The sequence below is a fragment of the Pavona decussata genome, unplaced genomic scaffold (assembly GCF_977016875.1).
Source record: "Pavona decussata unplaced genomic scaffold, jaPavDecu1.1 SCAFFOLD_238, whole genome shotgun sequence".
In the NCBI taxonomy this organism is placed as follows: Eukaryota; Metazoa; Cnidaria; class Anthozoa; order Scleractinia; family Agariciidae; genus Pavona; species Pavona decussata.
The window spans coordinates 1,836,783-1,854,310 of record NW_028145643.1 but is presented as its reverse complement, the minus strand read 5'-3'; the positions used below and the strand labels follow the sequence as shown (position 1 = coordinate 1,854,310).

The 17,528-nt window shown below is 38.0% G+C and overlaps 1 protein-coding gene across 4 annotated transcripts in view; it reads left to right on the top strand.

The window, feature by feature from the left end:
• Nucleotides 1-17,528, top strand: part of LOC146457716 (E3 ubiquitin-protein ligase TRIM45-like) — a 29,259-nt gene that overhangs the window by 4,169 nt on the left and 7,562 nt on the right. For 2 of the 4 annotated variants that reach the window (XM_085091673.1, XM_085091672.1), the window contains exons 4-9: nucleotides 5,205-5,303; nucleotides 10,940-11,179; nucleotides 12,817-13,026; nucleotides 13,543-13,637; nucleotides 14,548-14,948; nucleotides 16,538-16,811. In XM_085091673.1, the coding sequence (XP_084947799.1) occupies nucleotides 5,205-5,303; nucleotides 10,940-11,179; nucleotides 12,817-13,026; nucleotides 13,543-13,637; nucleotides 14,548-14,948; nucleotides 16,538-16,811 (1,319 nt within the window). Of the gene's footprint in view, nucleotides 1-5,204; nucleotides 5,304-7,059; nucleotides 7,370-10,289; nucleotides 10,648-10,939; nucleotides 11,180-12,816; nucleotides 13,027-13,542; nucleotides 13,638-14,547; nucleotides 14,949-16,537; nucleotides 16,812-17,528 lie in introns of those variants that run through there. The other 2 variants (XM_085091674.1, XM_085091675.1) reach the window with 2 other exon arrangements.

Below are 17,528 nucleotides of genomic sequence, written 5' to 3'. Positions count from 1 at the left end.
TTTGTAGAAAATATTTGATCCTGCTTTTATAAGGCCAACTATTAGCTATTAAATATTCTCAGGCATTGAGGCTATCTACTGTTTATCTATTCACTCTTCTTTCTAAACAGCCATTAGCAAACATTTCTATTTTTTCTTTTCTCAGGTTATCAGGCTGTAATTCGCGACATGAAGTAGTCGAAATAAAAGAAAGATTTAAAATTACGCCAGTACGGCAAACGGCAGAAATAACCATATGACCATGTTTATCCTTCTTTTCCTGCTCGCTGTTTTAAGTTTCTCGGTAAAATTGAGCAGTTTTGAGTTAGCATCGAAAGCCAGAATGATTTTGCACTATTCTCATCCGGTATGTGCTCATTTTTTTTTTTTTTTTTTCAAGAGAACAACCGTGAATCTCACGTTTGCCGTTCTCGTTTGCCGTAAGCGCGATTCTAAATCTCTTTAATAATGTTCAAGAACAAATGTCGGACTATAAATTTTGTAGCCAAATTCAGGTTATTTGTTTAATTGTAACTTCCTTCACTTATTTTCTCACATGGCCGCGCTGTCTTGGATCTGTCAAGTGTCAAGCTACCAATCTTTATTCAAAGCGAGAACCATCGTTCTTGTTCCAAGTAATGTTCGACACGTTCTTTAAATATATAAAATGCATGCTGGTGTTTTGCTCAAACAGTTACTGTTATACCTTAACGATTTGTTTATATTTTACAGTCAACCCAGGTCACGCGTGAACAGAATTTCCAAGAATGAAATGAACATTCGAATTTCTCTTTGTAATGTCCGACGTGTGAATGGAATGTTGGACATTTCTCTAAAAATCGTTCCGAAAAAGACGCATTAACTGAAAAAAAAAGATTCAAAATACTTGAGAAACAATTGTTATTCTTGAAATATTCAATTTTGCAATGTAAAGAAAAATGCATAGCTTTATCCTGTCAATAAGCTAGGGAAATTTATGCGGGAACTCCGAAATCTCGTTGGCGATGTTCAAAACTGACATGTAAATTTCAAAACTCCGTTCAAATTTCGAAAATACCGTTCACGCGTGACCTGGGTTGACTGTAAAACTGAAGAAAAAACTAAACGTGCCAAAGAAAAATTCAAATCTTCAGATCCGGGGATATCCTAGGTTATTTACATCACGTGATTCTTATTGACCAATGGGCACGATTTTATGGATTACTTTCGTCCCCAGTTCCTTGTCGTCTTTAAAAGTTGATTTTTCTGCAGGTGTTTTACATTTTTTTGTCAGTAAACCGCTTGCCGGAAAAATAAAACAAATTACTTCGCAAGCTAAGGCAGTCATGTTTATAACATCCTTTTTTCATTCAAAAACAGAATTCAAAGCAAAGTCAGTTAGACGTAGCGCCCATGTAGTTATCAACGCCTTGGGGAAAATAAAATGAGAGAAATATAATGCTCGGCGTAATCATCACCTGTGTTTTGTTTTGTGTGCTTAAAATCTATTTCATAATTTAGTTCGCTCATTCAGCAATTGCCTATCGGTGAAATCCTTCTTTAGTGTTGTATTCAAATGAGGTTTTTGTTATTCAAATTTTGATAACCGGAGCCAACTCGGCCTAAGCAGACGTTTGGTGTTGGTTCGCGGATCAAAGACGAAATATTACTTGATCCTGTTTTGCAATGAGTGAAGGAAACTAAAAACGTCGATAGAGCAAGGGAATTTAAACCAGGAGCTTACAGTCTTGAGGACGGATCACAGAAATGGTCTGCGTTTAATTACGAGGTATATTTTTAATTTTGATTTTTACCATATCTAGTTGTGTACACAGTTATACGAGTATGCATTCGTTTAAAGTACACCGCACAAACCGAAGCTGATTCTAATTTTGTTTTCATTCAAGGTTTAAGGGTCGAAAAAAAAAACATTTTTTACTTCACATCGTATTCGGAAACCATTCATTTAACCCGTTTCTCCAGCAGTGAAATCAAATTTCAAAATATTAGGTATGGGTATATTCTACTCTGTAAACAAAACGTACATTGCTGGAATCTTTGTCAAACATTAAAAACATTCGCTTTTTATTTTTTCCTTTTCACAAAACACGAAGGAATGAAATTAATCAAAGTTTCGAAAGAGTAAATTGAAACATTCTTATTATTCCTACAGTCATTACTACGGCGATCAATTACGATTTTAGTTCACAAGGCATACCGGCTTTCTGTTACCTCCCGACTGCGTTAGACATTTTCATTTGAGAAAATGTTTTCGCCTTCGACAAGAACACGAATGTTGGAACAATTAGATAAATGTCGACCTAAAGGAAGAGATATTTTGAACCGAATTGTTTATAGCAGTTTTATATTTGCTTAAACTGATGTGCTTTAACTTCACTTAAACGAAACCTGTGAGTCTTTTGCAAGTTGCTTTTCGCCTTTTGTCGCGCAAAAAAATTTAAATTGAGGCTGACATCGAGAGAGATGGCAATAAGCCACAAAACTGATATGCTAAATACAACGTTCAAGATTTTACTATTCGCTCTTAACGGCATTTCATTAATGTTTTTTCTTTCTTTTTCGTTCAGTGTTTTCCTGAGTAATGCTTCATTTGATTTCCTTCGAAACATGCTCATAAATCACCTGCTTGTCGACTAATTGCTGTATTTGTGGATGGCACGACTTCTTTCAATGTTTTCTTAAAATAAACCGAAATAATGGCTTAAATCCTGTTGGTTTTCTTAAAACAGAATGGGGAAAGATCCATTAAAAAGTGTTGGAGCGTTCACCAGTTTCAGAAGCGTCGTGTTTATTAATTAAGATTCATTTGTCGGTTTGGACCAGGGAGCGCTTCTATGTGTTCGCTCGCTGCGGCGAACAATACTGCTCTCAAATAGATTATAGCTGGAACAATGAAGTCGCATCAAAATATGCCAACATTAGTTTGCCTTATTTATTCTCTGCATCAGTGAGGCTTCATTAAAAAAAACACACAGGTGTTCGGCATTCAACCTCGTTTCTAAACCTACTTGACCGCTTGCAAACGAGGTTACGTAAGCCGTAAGGGTTACTAAGCTGGTTTATGCTTCAAGGTGCTTTTGTTGTAATGCCAAACCCATTTTAATATAAGCTAAAGGATATAGGTCCGGGATTTTCAGTTTGTATTTTTATGAACCATTGAGCGGTACGTTTTTTTTCCTATGGTCAGTTTGTTAAGCTGTAAGGGTGGTTCAACTTTTGAGTAGATGGATGAAATCCTAAAGTGCGACCGTTCAAATGAAAGCTACTGAGCAGTACTTTCTTGTGGTGCTGTTTATTATGTTTATTATGTGGTGCTGTTTATTATGCTGTACAAGGTGGTTCTAATTTTTAAGTCGGTGGATGATATCCTAAAGTGTGACCATTTAAATGAAAGCTACTGAGCAATACTTTCCTGTGGTGCTGTTTATTATGCTGTACAAGGTGATTCTAACTTTTAAGTCGGTGGATGATATCCTAAAGTGTGACCATTCAAATGAAAGCTACTGAGCAATACTTTCCTGTGGTGCTGTTTATTATGCTGTGTAAAGTGGTTCTAATTTGTCCAGTCAAATAACTGAGCTCGGTGTTCATTAAATTTTTTCGAAGAAATTTTCCCGCGTCTTTGCAGTTCTCTTGGAAGTGAAAGAGTTAGAAAGAAAAATGTCTTCTTATTCCTTGATTCTGGCTCTGCGCCTAAACTGGATTGATGTCAAAAATGATTTTTCAGTACACTCTCTAGTACATACTGATTTCTGCTGTATTTTGTAAATGAATTTTCCAAAGATAAGGCTAGGAGAGATTGACCAGTCTAACAGCTTGGCTTGATAGTTATGAAACTTTAATCTCCTTATTTAGTCAAAACTTTTTTCGCTTAGTCTTCTTTAACGTAATTGAAAAACAAATAAAAATTTCATGTAAAATGGTGGATGACGACCGATAGATTGTCTCATAAAAACCTAAAAATTTCTATTTTTGTATCCCGTAATGGTCAGTGAATTGCAAGAATTCAAATTGGAAAAAATCTTAGTTCAGTGTAAATACGATCGCGCGACAAATTTAGTCTCGTTACAGTTAACTCGCTGAGATTTTTCACAGTTGTTAAATATGACATTCCATTTTATCAGATTTTAGAGACTTTCGTCTCTTATCTGTTCAATATATATTTCAGCCTCGAAAAGCAGAAGCTTGTCGTGATTGGTTGAAATTACTATTGAAACTTTGCTTTGTGTTGGTTTCGTCCAAATTTGAATAAGTGTGGTAATCTCAATTTTATTAGAAATTACTCTGAAGTTCAATAAGATTTTAAGAAATATTTTACTTTGGTTTTTCTTACGAAAAATCGTATTTCATAACCAGTAAAAGAAAACAAATGATAGTGAAATAGTTTATTATTGTAAAAAAAAAAAAGATTTTTTTTCTCCATGTGTTGCTAAAAAAATTACAGTAGTATTTCATTTATTTATTCCATTAAAATGTAAAACGCTTGGATTAAAATACGCTAAGGATTTGCTGAAATTCCTGGTTTCACACTTTTTTGTATGGTAAAATAAGGTTTAGAACGAATTTTTAAAGAATATAATTTCTTTTGAGCTTATTTGTTTTCTGTTTTGATGTTAACACCATTAACCATGTTTAGGTTAGAGCAATAATGGAATAAGTTTCTAAAATTGGTTGTAGAATTTTGCTTTGATTAAGGGGAATCCATGTTTAGTCAACATTGTGGTTCTTATGCCATTGTAAAATGTTGAAAAGCGTTAAAAAAAACGCTAAACAGTCCTTTGAGAAAGAGGATGTTTTTATTTGAGAAATGAAATAGCTACGTTTACTGACTCATAATCAATTCGATAGATGATAACTATTTCAAGTCCCAAAATACAACATTAACTTTTCCACAAAATGAGACGCCAGTCTGATTACACATCAATTCACTATTTATAGTATTCTATGTTGTAAGACTCAATGACACTCTCGGCAAACAGTGACTTATTTGGCTGTCACTTTAAAGCGGTAATGTTTTTGAAGGAGGCCTTCTTATAAATTATTCAATAAAAACCCTTATCTATTTGATTTTAATCTGAAGTATCTTGTGACCGCGGCCACCTTGGAATCTTGCGGCGATGTCGCTCCATTTTATCACAAAATATGTCTACTGCGATTTCGACGACACGGGATCCTATGTACCAAAAACAAGACAGAGATTAAGTTGATTATTTTTTGCTTGACAGGGTCCTCAGATAGCAAACCCACTCCCAAGAAATACTGAAGATCCAAGAGACGATCCAACCATGTGGAGAATTACAACAACGCGTAAGCTGGCGGAATTTGTAAGTTATTTACGATTTTCTTGACTTATTTACCTCATTGCGACGCAATTTCTCAGTAACGAATATGATTTTGACTTTCTTTTCTACGTAACTTCTTATTTTCGGTTTATGAACTGGCGTCAGCTTGATCATTGAAAGTGTTAGATTGATGTTTTGCGAGTGGGCAACGAAAATCACTGGACCCAGTTAATCCTTTTATAAGGGATCCATTAGAGACGGTAAACTATCGTCGACCACGCTACACTTTTGAAGCATTCGGTGTGTGATTCAGGCAAATTTGTTAAATAATCCTAGCAAGATTTTTTCGGTAGAATTTAATTTATCTGGCACTTGAACGGAAATCTCTAAGCGTGGGTACATATCGACACCAAATACTCGATATTATCGATCAATCTCTTCTATACTGGTCACGTGATCGCTCACTTGAAGCTTGTTTTGCCGAAACCCAATATTTTTTCGTTTGTGTATGCTCGTTTGCAATGTGCCCATAGGAAGTATCATTCTCGTCCCCAGAGCCCCAACGTTTTTTTTTTAAATTGTTGAACGAGTGGCTCTGGGTCCATCCAAAAATTTTTTTTTTTCATTGGCTTTCGAAAACCTGATGCGCTATAAGGTGAAAAATGCTACGCTTCTGCGCATTTGTCTTTACTTCCTGATACTGAGCAGTACTGAGCAATAATAATACTGAGCAAGCGCAATGGTAATTTATCACACTGAGCGTGCGCTACCGGATGTCGTGAAATTCACGACATCCGGTAACGGCTGTTACCAGGGCCTACGATCCAACCGCTGACCAGAAGATCGTAGGCTCTGGGAACGAGGATGAGGAAGTATCACAGCTTTCTAACGTCTACCTTGGCGATGATGTAAATATTTGACAGGTGGACCATGAAGATCAGAGTCTTTTTCGAGTATACCTGATGACATCACAGAATGACCTTGGATGATGACGTCACAATGTCGGTATCGATTTCGAAGAAAATGCCAAATATCGTACCCGTATTGGATTGATTTTAAAAACTAGTATAGACCGAACCTTAGAAAAGTCTTTTCTTTGCCTTAGATTTGATGAACACGTTACCCGAGGCACGCTCAGAGCATGCGCGTTAGTCTTCCTCGACGCCGGTTTCTTCCGGTTTCTTTCCTCTCACCGTCGAACATGCGCAAAGGAGAGCTGAACTAAAAGAGAACATACCCTTGAGGAGAAGGGAGGGGTGGTCTCGTTATGAAGATTTTCATTGAACGATGAGCGTAAGGAAATTTGCTTTAAAAACGAAAGTTATTTAAGTTATAGATAGGAAGTGTGAGGCAATACAAACCTATGCGCTATGTGGTAATGTTTATTTTCCCAATCTTATTTTATGATACAGCTTCTATTTTATATGGTTGGTTCTTTTGTGTGAACTTATGAATAAGGAAAATATTTTCAAACGGTTTCAGTTGCAACTATAAACAACGAAAGAAACCTCAGCTGTCTCATTCGTTTAGTCGTACATATAAACTCGTTCTTTAATCGATTGAATAAGTTCTCAATTCTAAAAGCTCGGTATTTAACGAAGATAGATATGCAAGCGGTTTGATGGGAAATTCATGCATATATTTCGCGTAATCAAGACACGTTCGTTCTTATGGGTTGTTTGATAAAAATAGATAAGAATCTAAACAGACAAAAGATAATGAATTCATATCAACATCAGAATTAATCGGAAACTTTTTCAGCCCCTTCCTTGTTTATTAAATTCATTTGCCATCGCGTATTTTCATTTGGTTTATACAGTTCCAAACAAACAAACGCAAATGAGAGACGTTAGAATCGATCCCTCAAGAATTCTGACAAGTCGGTTCAATTTGGTGAATTTTACCGAGATTGTACTGAACAGTGGTGGCAGATATTTCGCCGTAGGTTTTTCCCGGCGAAATGTTCTTACCAAGTTCACTCCATGAGTTTAATTTCATTGACGACAGCGAGAACAACTATGACTTATTTTGAAGAGGAGATAGTATGCTGGCGAACAAGCGACGGATTGTTCTCATACCAGAAGCAGATTCAGTCGGTCACTTTCGAGGTTTGTGGACTCAAAGTGTTATAACAACATCTATAATGCTGAATCAGTACGAAGCGGTGTTTAACAGCCGACGAAGAGACCTTCAATTTTTTTGTCGATAATTTCTAAGTTATAGTTAGAACATTCGCTTGGGTCGGCTTATATCATTGGCAAAGATCACCGAATTCGTGGGTGTAAAATATTTGATTAATAGATCTTCATGAAAATCTTTTGCAAAAACCGTTTTTAAAACTGAGTCAAACGAACGATTTGTTAGGAAATACAAAGAATACCAAGATTTTTATATCCATAACGTATAGGAATTGATAAAAATCTTATTCTGATTTGGTAAATGAAGTTGAAATGTGCCTTACTCAATTAACACAAAATTTGCTCTGCGATGATTTGGATACCAAAAAATATATGATTTTTACATTTCTTAATCAATCAATCAGATACAGTTTATGAAAAACAAATATTTGCGCTACAATGAAAGGATGTTGTTTTATGTTACTTTCAAATGAAGTTGCCGTTCGTTCCTTTCATATATTTTCGTTTAAGTAATATCAATTTATTCATGTTAACGTCAAGCTGCGACTTATTTCCTCCATCTAAAAATATAATTAGAAGTTTATAACAACCTCGTAAGTGAATACTAAGCCTAGCGGGGGAGGGGACCAGAAAATAATAACCTCGTAAGTGAATACTAAGCGTGGAGGGGGAGGGGGGGTACTCAGATACATCAGAGACCGGGAGATGTGAATGAGGCCAAGTTTTTAGACCCACAAAAAGTCTTGTTTTGGTAAAACTGTACGTTAAAAAGTACAGCAGCCCAAAACGTAACCCCCAAAACTCCATTTTCCGCATAAAACCCCTAAAAAATTCCCGTCAGAATCTTTCTATCTAAAACTTCAACTAGAAAATTTCTTACCTCAGCAAATTAGCCTACGAGAAAGGGCCCCATTTTGTGACTCTCGAGTTACAATTAGACCCGGGAGAAACAATTCAAGCAAAATATGTCTCCTTTTGCAAAGATACAAAACGCATGTCGCTAATTTCAAACACGTCAAGAAAAGGTCTTCGCGCCCGCCCTCCGAAACAAATTAAGCTGAATACGCTCCCCTTCCTCTCCCACCTCGGGATAACAAAAAAAGCAACAACAATAGGCCTCGGCCCTCACGTCTGCATGCCGCGAATAAAGCTAGTAGGTTTGAGAATCCGTTTATTATTCACATATATTTTTCAATTCTGCTTGACGTATCCTCAGAGACACAGTGGGTTCCTAATCAGGACAGCGTTCGCCAATTTTCCGTCCCATTTCAACTTTCGCTCGCACTGTCTATCGATCCTTCGGATAACCGCGTATATAAATTTTTGGACTTGTGAAGGTATGATAGGTGTTGATCAGAAGACATTGGTGTTATCAAGACGATACCTCGAAAATTTTTTGTGTTGTTATCACCAGTTTGTAAGGAGAAATTAGTTGTTTATCGATTGGAGGCCGTAATTGAATAAGATAGGACAATTGTTTAATCTCTTGGTGTGTTTGTAATGGGCAGCAAAGGAGACTCAATTGATCAATATACCCTGTCCTTAAACGTAGGCCAGCTGAACTATTGAGCATTTAATCCTGTTGTTGTACTCGCTAGTTTTACAATCAGTTTGGTTTGTTTTCCCGTTGTGTGGCCCTCGGCATTCATTTCTTGTCTCACTATTTCAAACGCAGACAATGAGAAATAGTTGGACGGGAGGACTCTGGTACGCCACACGCAGACTATGTACTACTGACTCATGTGCCCCTGAAATAGACTGGACTGATTTAATTTAACCTTTTTGGCGAAAACAGTGCAGCAAAACCTTCACTTAGTTACAAAATAATTCTACAACATTTAGAAATCAACTAAATTCTTGAAAGGAACAACTCATGATCTATTCTAGCGCATTTTGGAAACGAAAATGCGCTACAAAGTCCAAGCAGATACATATATATCTATATGCGCTATAACGTAAAAGAGTAAGCCTCAATCAACCTGTGGCCAGAGACACTCATGGACACACGCAATTTTGGTACACTGATAATTTGTAACAAAACTGGAACGTTACTTTAGTTTGAGGGCTTTGGAATGGTACCAAATCACTGTTGCCCCCCTCTCCCCCACCCCACAGCCTTGAAATACAGCTAAATACCCACTTTTTATTAGTCAACTCGATGTCCAAAGACCAGACCAACCAGACCAATGGGTTTCCTGTGTTAAAAAGGCGTTAGGTCGGAAAAGGACACATCTGGAAACGGATTTGTAAGAGCCTGACTATTGGGTCATCTTCATCAGACCACAGGCTAACCATTTTAATTTTTATTTTGTCTACTAACTGTACGTGAGTCGGCGAAAGGAAAAAGGTGCCCTAGATGATTAAGTTTATTTTTGTGATGAAGCGCGCGGGTACTTGTGTAATTTGTCAAAATATATGAGTAATTTCCCGTTATTCGACATCTTGTCAGAACACTAGACAAACTGGGTCAATTTCCCTTTTTATGCAATATAGATGAATTAGAATTTTCTCTTTGACACGGAAGTGTTGTTTTTTGCTTTGAAGTTTGTGTGGCTTTCTCCGCTTTTCTTTGTTTGAAAAAGCGACGGGATTGTCTCATTTCTTTGAATACCTCACTTATAAGCAAAATAATTGCAGCTAAAAACCTTGCCACAATTATTAACGTCTTGAGTGCGAGATGAATACAAATATGAAAAGAGACAGTAATTTCATTCTTTTGCGGCTCATTTCTTTTCTTTTTCGGTGTAAATGTCTTATGCAATCAGCACAGACTTGATAACTTGATCATTTTGAGTACTCTGATTGGTCCAGCCATACCACAGCATAAAATATTGAAAAGAAATGACATCTTGCGATGATTTCATGGCTGTTGTGTTTTGAGTCTTGACAAGCCCGACTGAACGATGTTTTGTCTTTCGTCTACCATCCTTTAAGCATCAATCTTTAGTTTAGCCTTTGCCGCCGATTCATAGAATTTTTTACTTTTTGTTCAAAGTAGGATTTCCTTAACCACTAAGTCATAATCTTCATTGAACAACAGCGATATGCCATGGAAGGAAAACTTCCTAATTTTCGTAGTGTGCCATGCTGAGGAAATCGATGAATAATCGCTGGAAATTTGAACATCATCTGATCGCCGCTGAGCACAACTCACTCGATAACTTGCTTGACAGCTGGAGGGAGCTCTGAATCACAAAATGTCCACCAACCATGACAACGAAGCAAACTCCAAAACCGAAAACAACTCGGTGAGAATTGTTACTTTTCGATTGTAATTTTCATGATGCCGCAAAAATAATGCTGGATGAAGCAATTGCAAGCCGTACATATAACAACGCCTGAATTTCGCACATTTGAACAACGATAATCCTTTATAATATACAGCTTTTCTCCGTTTAATTCCGTTTAAATTTTTCACGTAATTCGTTCCTTAAGCCGCCGGAAAGGTATTTTATTTGGTACTTTGTTTTAACATTTATTAGGTCACAGCATAAGAGCGAGAAACTCGACAAAAATATCAGCTGTTGTTTTTGTTTTCAGGAGCACAAGATGGCATCTGTTCGAGACGATATGGACATGAATCCAATGATGATGGATAATCCAGTGTTCTCGACAGGAAGTTCAGTGAATTTATTTTGTCCTTTATGCCATGAGATGTTTAATAATCCTCGCCTTTTACCTTGTCTACACACGTTTTGCAAGAGATGCTTGGAAAATCTGGTTGTACCGAGGTCAAGTTCGCTCAGCTGCCCGGCTTGCAGGACAGATGTCATTCTAACAGTACGTTTTAGCGAATAGTTTGTCTGTTTTAAAATTAAATTTTTCTTCCCATGTAAGTGCGCAATTAACAAAAAAACCAACCGAATTTCATTTGGTGTAATAATGAATACAAAGGTACACCAAACAAACTTACTTCTCAACGACTTTGGCATTTGAATGGAGACAAAAACTTCAAAATTTTAGTAATGAAAACCACAGCACAAAACAGTGAAGTGTACCGCATAAGTGAATATCGGGAGGAGTGAAATCCCTCGGACATGGAGCAGTGATCTGGCTATTTTAAGTAAATTGGTCAGTAGACGTACAGAAAGCCCGTGTTTTAGAACATAAACTTCACTAAATTTACGGAATGGTTCTCGAAAGCTAGCAATCATATCTTTCAAGGATCATGCATTTACTTCAGTACCCTACATAAGATCACAATTGGGAAAATTTGAAAACGTAGCATTGAAGTGACCTTTTCTTCTGATTTAAAGACAATTTTTTTGTACCGTGATTTTCGATCCGGCAAAATTGTGTTCTCCAATCTGATCTTTTGTGGTGACTACAATATGTGGTCTTAAACATTAATTATCGCTTTCCGCGTTCTTGAAAAAAACTAATTGCCTCTTCAATTTCTTTTATTCTTTTATTTGAAGACTGTGATTTCAACTGAAGGGCGGAAATCCCCCATTGTTGTTAAAAAACTGGCCAATTACATTAATTAAATCGTAAAATAACTTCAGCCAGCTACACACCAGGAGATTTTATACACCGGCCACGCGCGGCGAATTTGACCTTAAACGAAAATCGCAAGCGAATTGCGTCGCCGCTTTGTACGGGCACACTAGGCGATTTTTTACCGGCCGTCTTGGCGATTAGTTAATTGCTTTCCGCCATTGTGAAAAGTCATGTGATAACATCTCCCAATCTGATTGGTTGAATTAGTTGGCGACTGGCTGGTGTATAAAATGGCGGGAGTGGGCACACTAAGCGAATGACGGTGAATTTAATCGCCGACATCACACACACACCAGATATCGGGGATCGGCGAAAACAGTAGCGGGTACACCACTGGAAACCCAGGCACTCAACATGTTTCCTCAAAGGCAAAATCTAAGGATTTGTATGGATTTTATCGTGAGTTCGATAAAATCGAAAAAATGTTTAAAAATAGGCATTAAAGTTATATACCTCATGGAATGATGTCTCTGTGTTGTTTTCTGACTGTTTCATGACCCCAAAACAGCATTTTAACAAGTTACAGTTTTTATCGAACTCACGATTAAATCCCATACAAATCGTTATATTTTGCCTTTGTCATTAACATCTATTCTTATTATGATTTCGAACCCGGGAAACCTGACAATAGCCGGTGTTTGGAATCTGTAGAGTTCTTAAACTTGGCAAACGACAAGAATCCACTAAAAATAGAGGAAAGAACTCGTCACAGCATCCCAGGGTCTTAGGGGCATAAAGAGGAGAGACCCTGGTAACGAGATTGGCAGGAATCCTTCTCAGAGCTTAAAAATACCCCATCAGAGCCGACTGTCTGGGGAAAATTTTGAGAGAAGGACCTCGCTGTACTCACCCGAGTAAGAAGAGCCTCTCCCCCTAGGGTGCGATTTTAATTTTCCCGATACTGTTCCTTCCGCCAGGAGCGCGGTGTCGGCGCTTTCCCGCCAAATTTCGTGGTCACCACCATGATGGATGTTGCAGCGGTGCGCGCGCATGACAAGAATCCAATCATGTGCAGTAGTTGTGAGGACAAACTTCCTGCAGCTGCGCGGTGCATCGAGTGTATGGACTTCCTCTGTCATGACTGCAGGAACGCGCACATGAGACTGAGGCTGACCAAGACTCATAGAGTAAGTGTTTGATTTGGTAATAGGTAGCTTAAGCACAGACGTTCGTGAGCCACGGACGGCAAGCAGAAGTCGAATTTTTCCTTTTTTTGGCGCGTTTTTGCTCCTCACAAAGGACGGGCGAAGCTCTTGTTGGACGTCTGTGGCTTGACGTTACAAACGTGATGGCGTTAAAACGCTCCAAAAAGGAAAAAAATTCGACTTTTGGTTGCCGTCCGTGGCTTACAAACGTCTGTCCTTAAGCTACCAATCAGTAAGTGACAAAACACTTCACACACTGTCGTACAAGTACTAAGGACCCTTCACGCATGCGCAAAAACTATTACCCGAGCATTTCCATGTGCAGCCAAGGACAGTTATTTGATTTGGTAATTCATTTAAGCACTGAAATATTGGGAATGCTTTACGTACTTATGGCATAGCTCCTGGGTTCTGGGTTGATTTACAATGCTCTTTAGGCTCGCAACTCCTGAACTTAAATTATTGCTAATCGGATGTGTTGATGTCTATTTTCCTCAGGTTGTATCTATCGACGAGCTTAAATCCAGTCCACGCCCAGAAGATTTACTCCATCGACCAATCTTATGCATGGAACACAGTCACGAAAAGCTAAGGTACCAAACTTCCGTGGACAAGGGTTATGTTTGAAGACGATTAACTTTTGAATATATTACATTATATTTCCTCTAGCTTATTATTCCGTGGCGTACTTAAAAACTAGCTGGGGTGTTTCTTTTGAGTTTACCCATCTGTACTAATCTCATAGCTAAGTGCACTAATCACGTTAAGTTAACAATGACTATCATTTCCTTCACTCCTTCCTCCTACTAGGCTCTATATTTTCAGAAACAAGGAAAATTACACACTTCCGTAATAACGAAACTTTTATTCATAAAAAGTGTCACAAGAACAGCAATCTAGTAATAAACTTTTAACCCTCAAACCTACCTGTAAAATCCACCTTTAAGTGGCCTGTGAATATAGCCGCCTCTCATTTGTTACTGCTGCCGGGTACATTCGTGTCCGACGTTCACGGAATTTTTGGTGGGGGTGTGCGGCTCGGTTCTTCAAACCTTGACCTTATTTCAGACCAAAATATGAAAGTTTTCGGTTCCCATTTTCAGAGGTCGCTCCAGTTGTTCAGAGAGTGCATAACTTTATCCTACAGATAAGCCGCTATCCAGTGTATTAGTTGGAGTACATCACGTTATCCACCTTTTAAAGAACTGGGACCTGGGCTCCCCATACCCATTTCTGTGAAATCCATACCAGACTTTCAGACTTTCAGATCAAAATCTTAAAAATCTGTACCCTTTTTCAGACCAAAACGGTTCTAACACCATACCTATATACGGAGTACTCCCCCGGCACTTGTGCGATCGTTAACCCCCGTTAGCGGCCGCTGTTTTGACGCATGCGTAGGTCCTCTTCCAGTTCTGACCGAGTGAAGTCCATCTATTAGCTCTGATCATAAAACCTCACACAGGCCTTTGCATTGAAATTCATTTCTGATAACCTCTGCAGGTATTACTGTGAAAGCTGCGAACAGGCCATCTGCAGAGAATGCACAATGACATCGCACTCAACGGAACGTCACAAATACACTCAGCTTACTGATACAATAGACAAGCAAACACAGACCATCACGCAACTCGCCGACAAACTCAAGAGGAAAGTCCCTGTTGTCACGCAATCCACCAAAGACGTGGAAGAAGTGACATGCCGTCTGGAGGCTCGAGCGGAAGTGGCGAAGTCGGAGATTCAAAAGTGTTTCCCGTGTATTTTAAAAGCTTTGCAAGATCGAGAGAAGGGGATGATGGCTGAGGTGGAAAATATGGTACAGCGGAAATCAAAAGTCTTGGGACTGCAACAGGAAAGGTTAGAAAACGAGCTAAAGCGACTCACAACAACCTGCAACTTCACCGGTGAGTTCAGCACTTCTCAATAGGTCATTTCAGAGTTGCTGTGATCCTCATTATGAAAGCGAGGCTAAGTGTAAGACTGTTCATATGAAAATTAGTTTTGGAATAAATGTGATGGAATATTTTAAGCCTGGTGAATAAACTCTCATTTATTCACCAGGGCCCAGTTGTTCGAAAGACGCTTAACGTTAATCCCCGATTAAAAGTTAACCGAGGTTTGTATATCTGGCTCGTTAAAATATTTTTAAAAGCTGATTTTTAGCATAAGGTAAAGAAAAGTCTTAGCCAAAACTGAAGGGCAAAAGTCTTTTGGAAAAATATTTATTGATCAGTAATTAAACTTGAATCAAACTGCACGTTAACCCAGGATTACCTTAATCGGCTTTCGAACAACTGCGCCCAGGCTTAAAATATTCCATCACATTTATTCCATTGCGCGTATGCCACACTTGAGATTCCAATCAGGATGTTTGTCTCATGAACCTAGTTTAATGGCCTTAGCTCCCACGAGTCTCCTGTAGTTTAGTGGTAGAGCATCCGAACTAGTAATCGGAAGGTCTTAGGTTCGACTCCTGATATGAGCACTCGGATTTTTTTCCGAGTATGCCTGTGTCATTTACTGAATAATACATAATTCTCAAAATTAGTTTAGTTTGTATATGAGTGAAAACTAATATTCATAACAAAAACTACCTTATTATTGGAATTAACGCTTGTGTTTATTAGGGTATTGGAAATTAACGCGAACTGAAAGAGAAATTACTTCCCAATAACGGAAATTAACGCGAAAGGAGTGCTAAAAATTCAAAATGATGGAAATTAACGCGACTTACACAAAGAAACAGAACTTGTTTAGACAACAGGAACAAATTTATTTTAACAGTAAGTGAAAAAATCTAGAATGCAACAATGTTCGTGGAATTGACTCTAAACGTAGGGGTTAAGCAAAGGAATCTGGCCACTTCGAACGTTCTTCACAGTGTCTGGCGGATCTCCAACGTGATAAAAGAATGCTTTTTCCTTTCTGGAGTGTATCGAGAACTTGGGGCGAAAATAATGGAAATTAAGGTCGCGGAAATTAACGCGCCACTTAATTAATGACGCGGAAATTAACGTAACAAAAATTAACGCGACTTCAATTTACGCTAATTTTTAAAATTCGCGTTGATTTCAAGATGCGTTAATTTCCTATGATAAGGTGTGCACTTAACCTCGCTATCATAATGAGATGCAAAGCAACTCGGAAAAGCCTGTTCTATGTAATGGGTCCACAATACGTGTTTATCGAATTATCAGTGAAAAAAAAGTGCTGTTATGTTCTGTATTACAAACGTTCCTGTTTTTGAGGCATCATTCAAACACGTCTAACAGTTTCAGCAAAATAAGGGAAACACTAGTGGAAGCACGAGCACACAAGTCCTCATCGAGAGTATCCACCGCTTTAAAGAAAACAAAAACACAAACATTGTGCATCTTATTGCCTTGACCGCGCTCAGATAGTCAACGAGTTGAACGTTTGATACCGCAAGGCCGGTGGCATGAAACGATGTCTCTTCCTGACAACATTCTTCTGTTTCTTTTTCCCGTTTTAGAGGAGGTTTTGAGGCATGGAAATTCGGTAGAAATCCTTGTCATAAAGAAACAGCTCTGTGACCGACTTAACGAACTCATCTCCGCTAAGTTTCAAGGCGATCCAGAGGAAAATGATGTCATCTACTTTTCGGCCAATCAGGACGAGGTGCTTAAGGCTTTGGAGAACCTTGGGCATATTAAAACAAGCAATGCGTTTCCTTCTATGTGTACAGTGCCTGATGATATGAAATGCAATACCAAGGGAAAGAAATCCAAATTCACTGTTCTTACTCGGTAAGGTGCAAATATAAACGATAGCAATAATTATTTGATTTTGGCAAACAGACTGCAGGAAATTGTCGTTGGATAGAGTAAAATTTACTGTCCTTGTTAGCCTCACATTTATAATAAACCTGATCAATAGTGTAAGCACCCTGAGAGATTAAAACATCATCGGACTTTTTCCAAGTACACACCTCTAATTAAAAATAAGCAAGGCTCCGGTATTATGGCAAGTGGAAAGTTCTTTCCACAGTAGGATTTTAATTCAGTATACGTAATGTAAGAACTGATGCCGACCTCAAAGAGGGTGTCGTTGTGAACTAAAGGAACATCGTCTAATTAAGAAATAAAAAAACTTTCTCTTGTTTCCATAGAATTTTGGTTAGGTCAACTTTGAAAGAATTGAACAAGAAATGCTGATTTCTTCCAAACTTTCAATAGTGTCACCATAACTTATATAAACCAGGAATGATTGTGTTGTATTTTTTTATTATGGACAAAAAAACCGGTCAAGATTATTTTCAGATATTCAAAGGTGATTTTTACCCAGCCAAAATGCAACTTTAGGAATTTGATTGGCTTAGCGGCCATGGTATATGAGCCATTATACCATGCCTGAGAAATAAATTAGCTTGTGGTTGTTCTTCCAAAGCGAAATCAGCAGGGTCTAGCAAAGATTGTCTAGCAAAGATTGATTGTTTTTTAATAAAACAATTATTCCACTCGCAT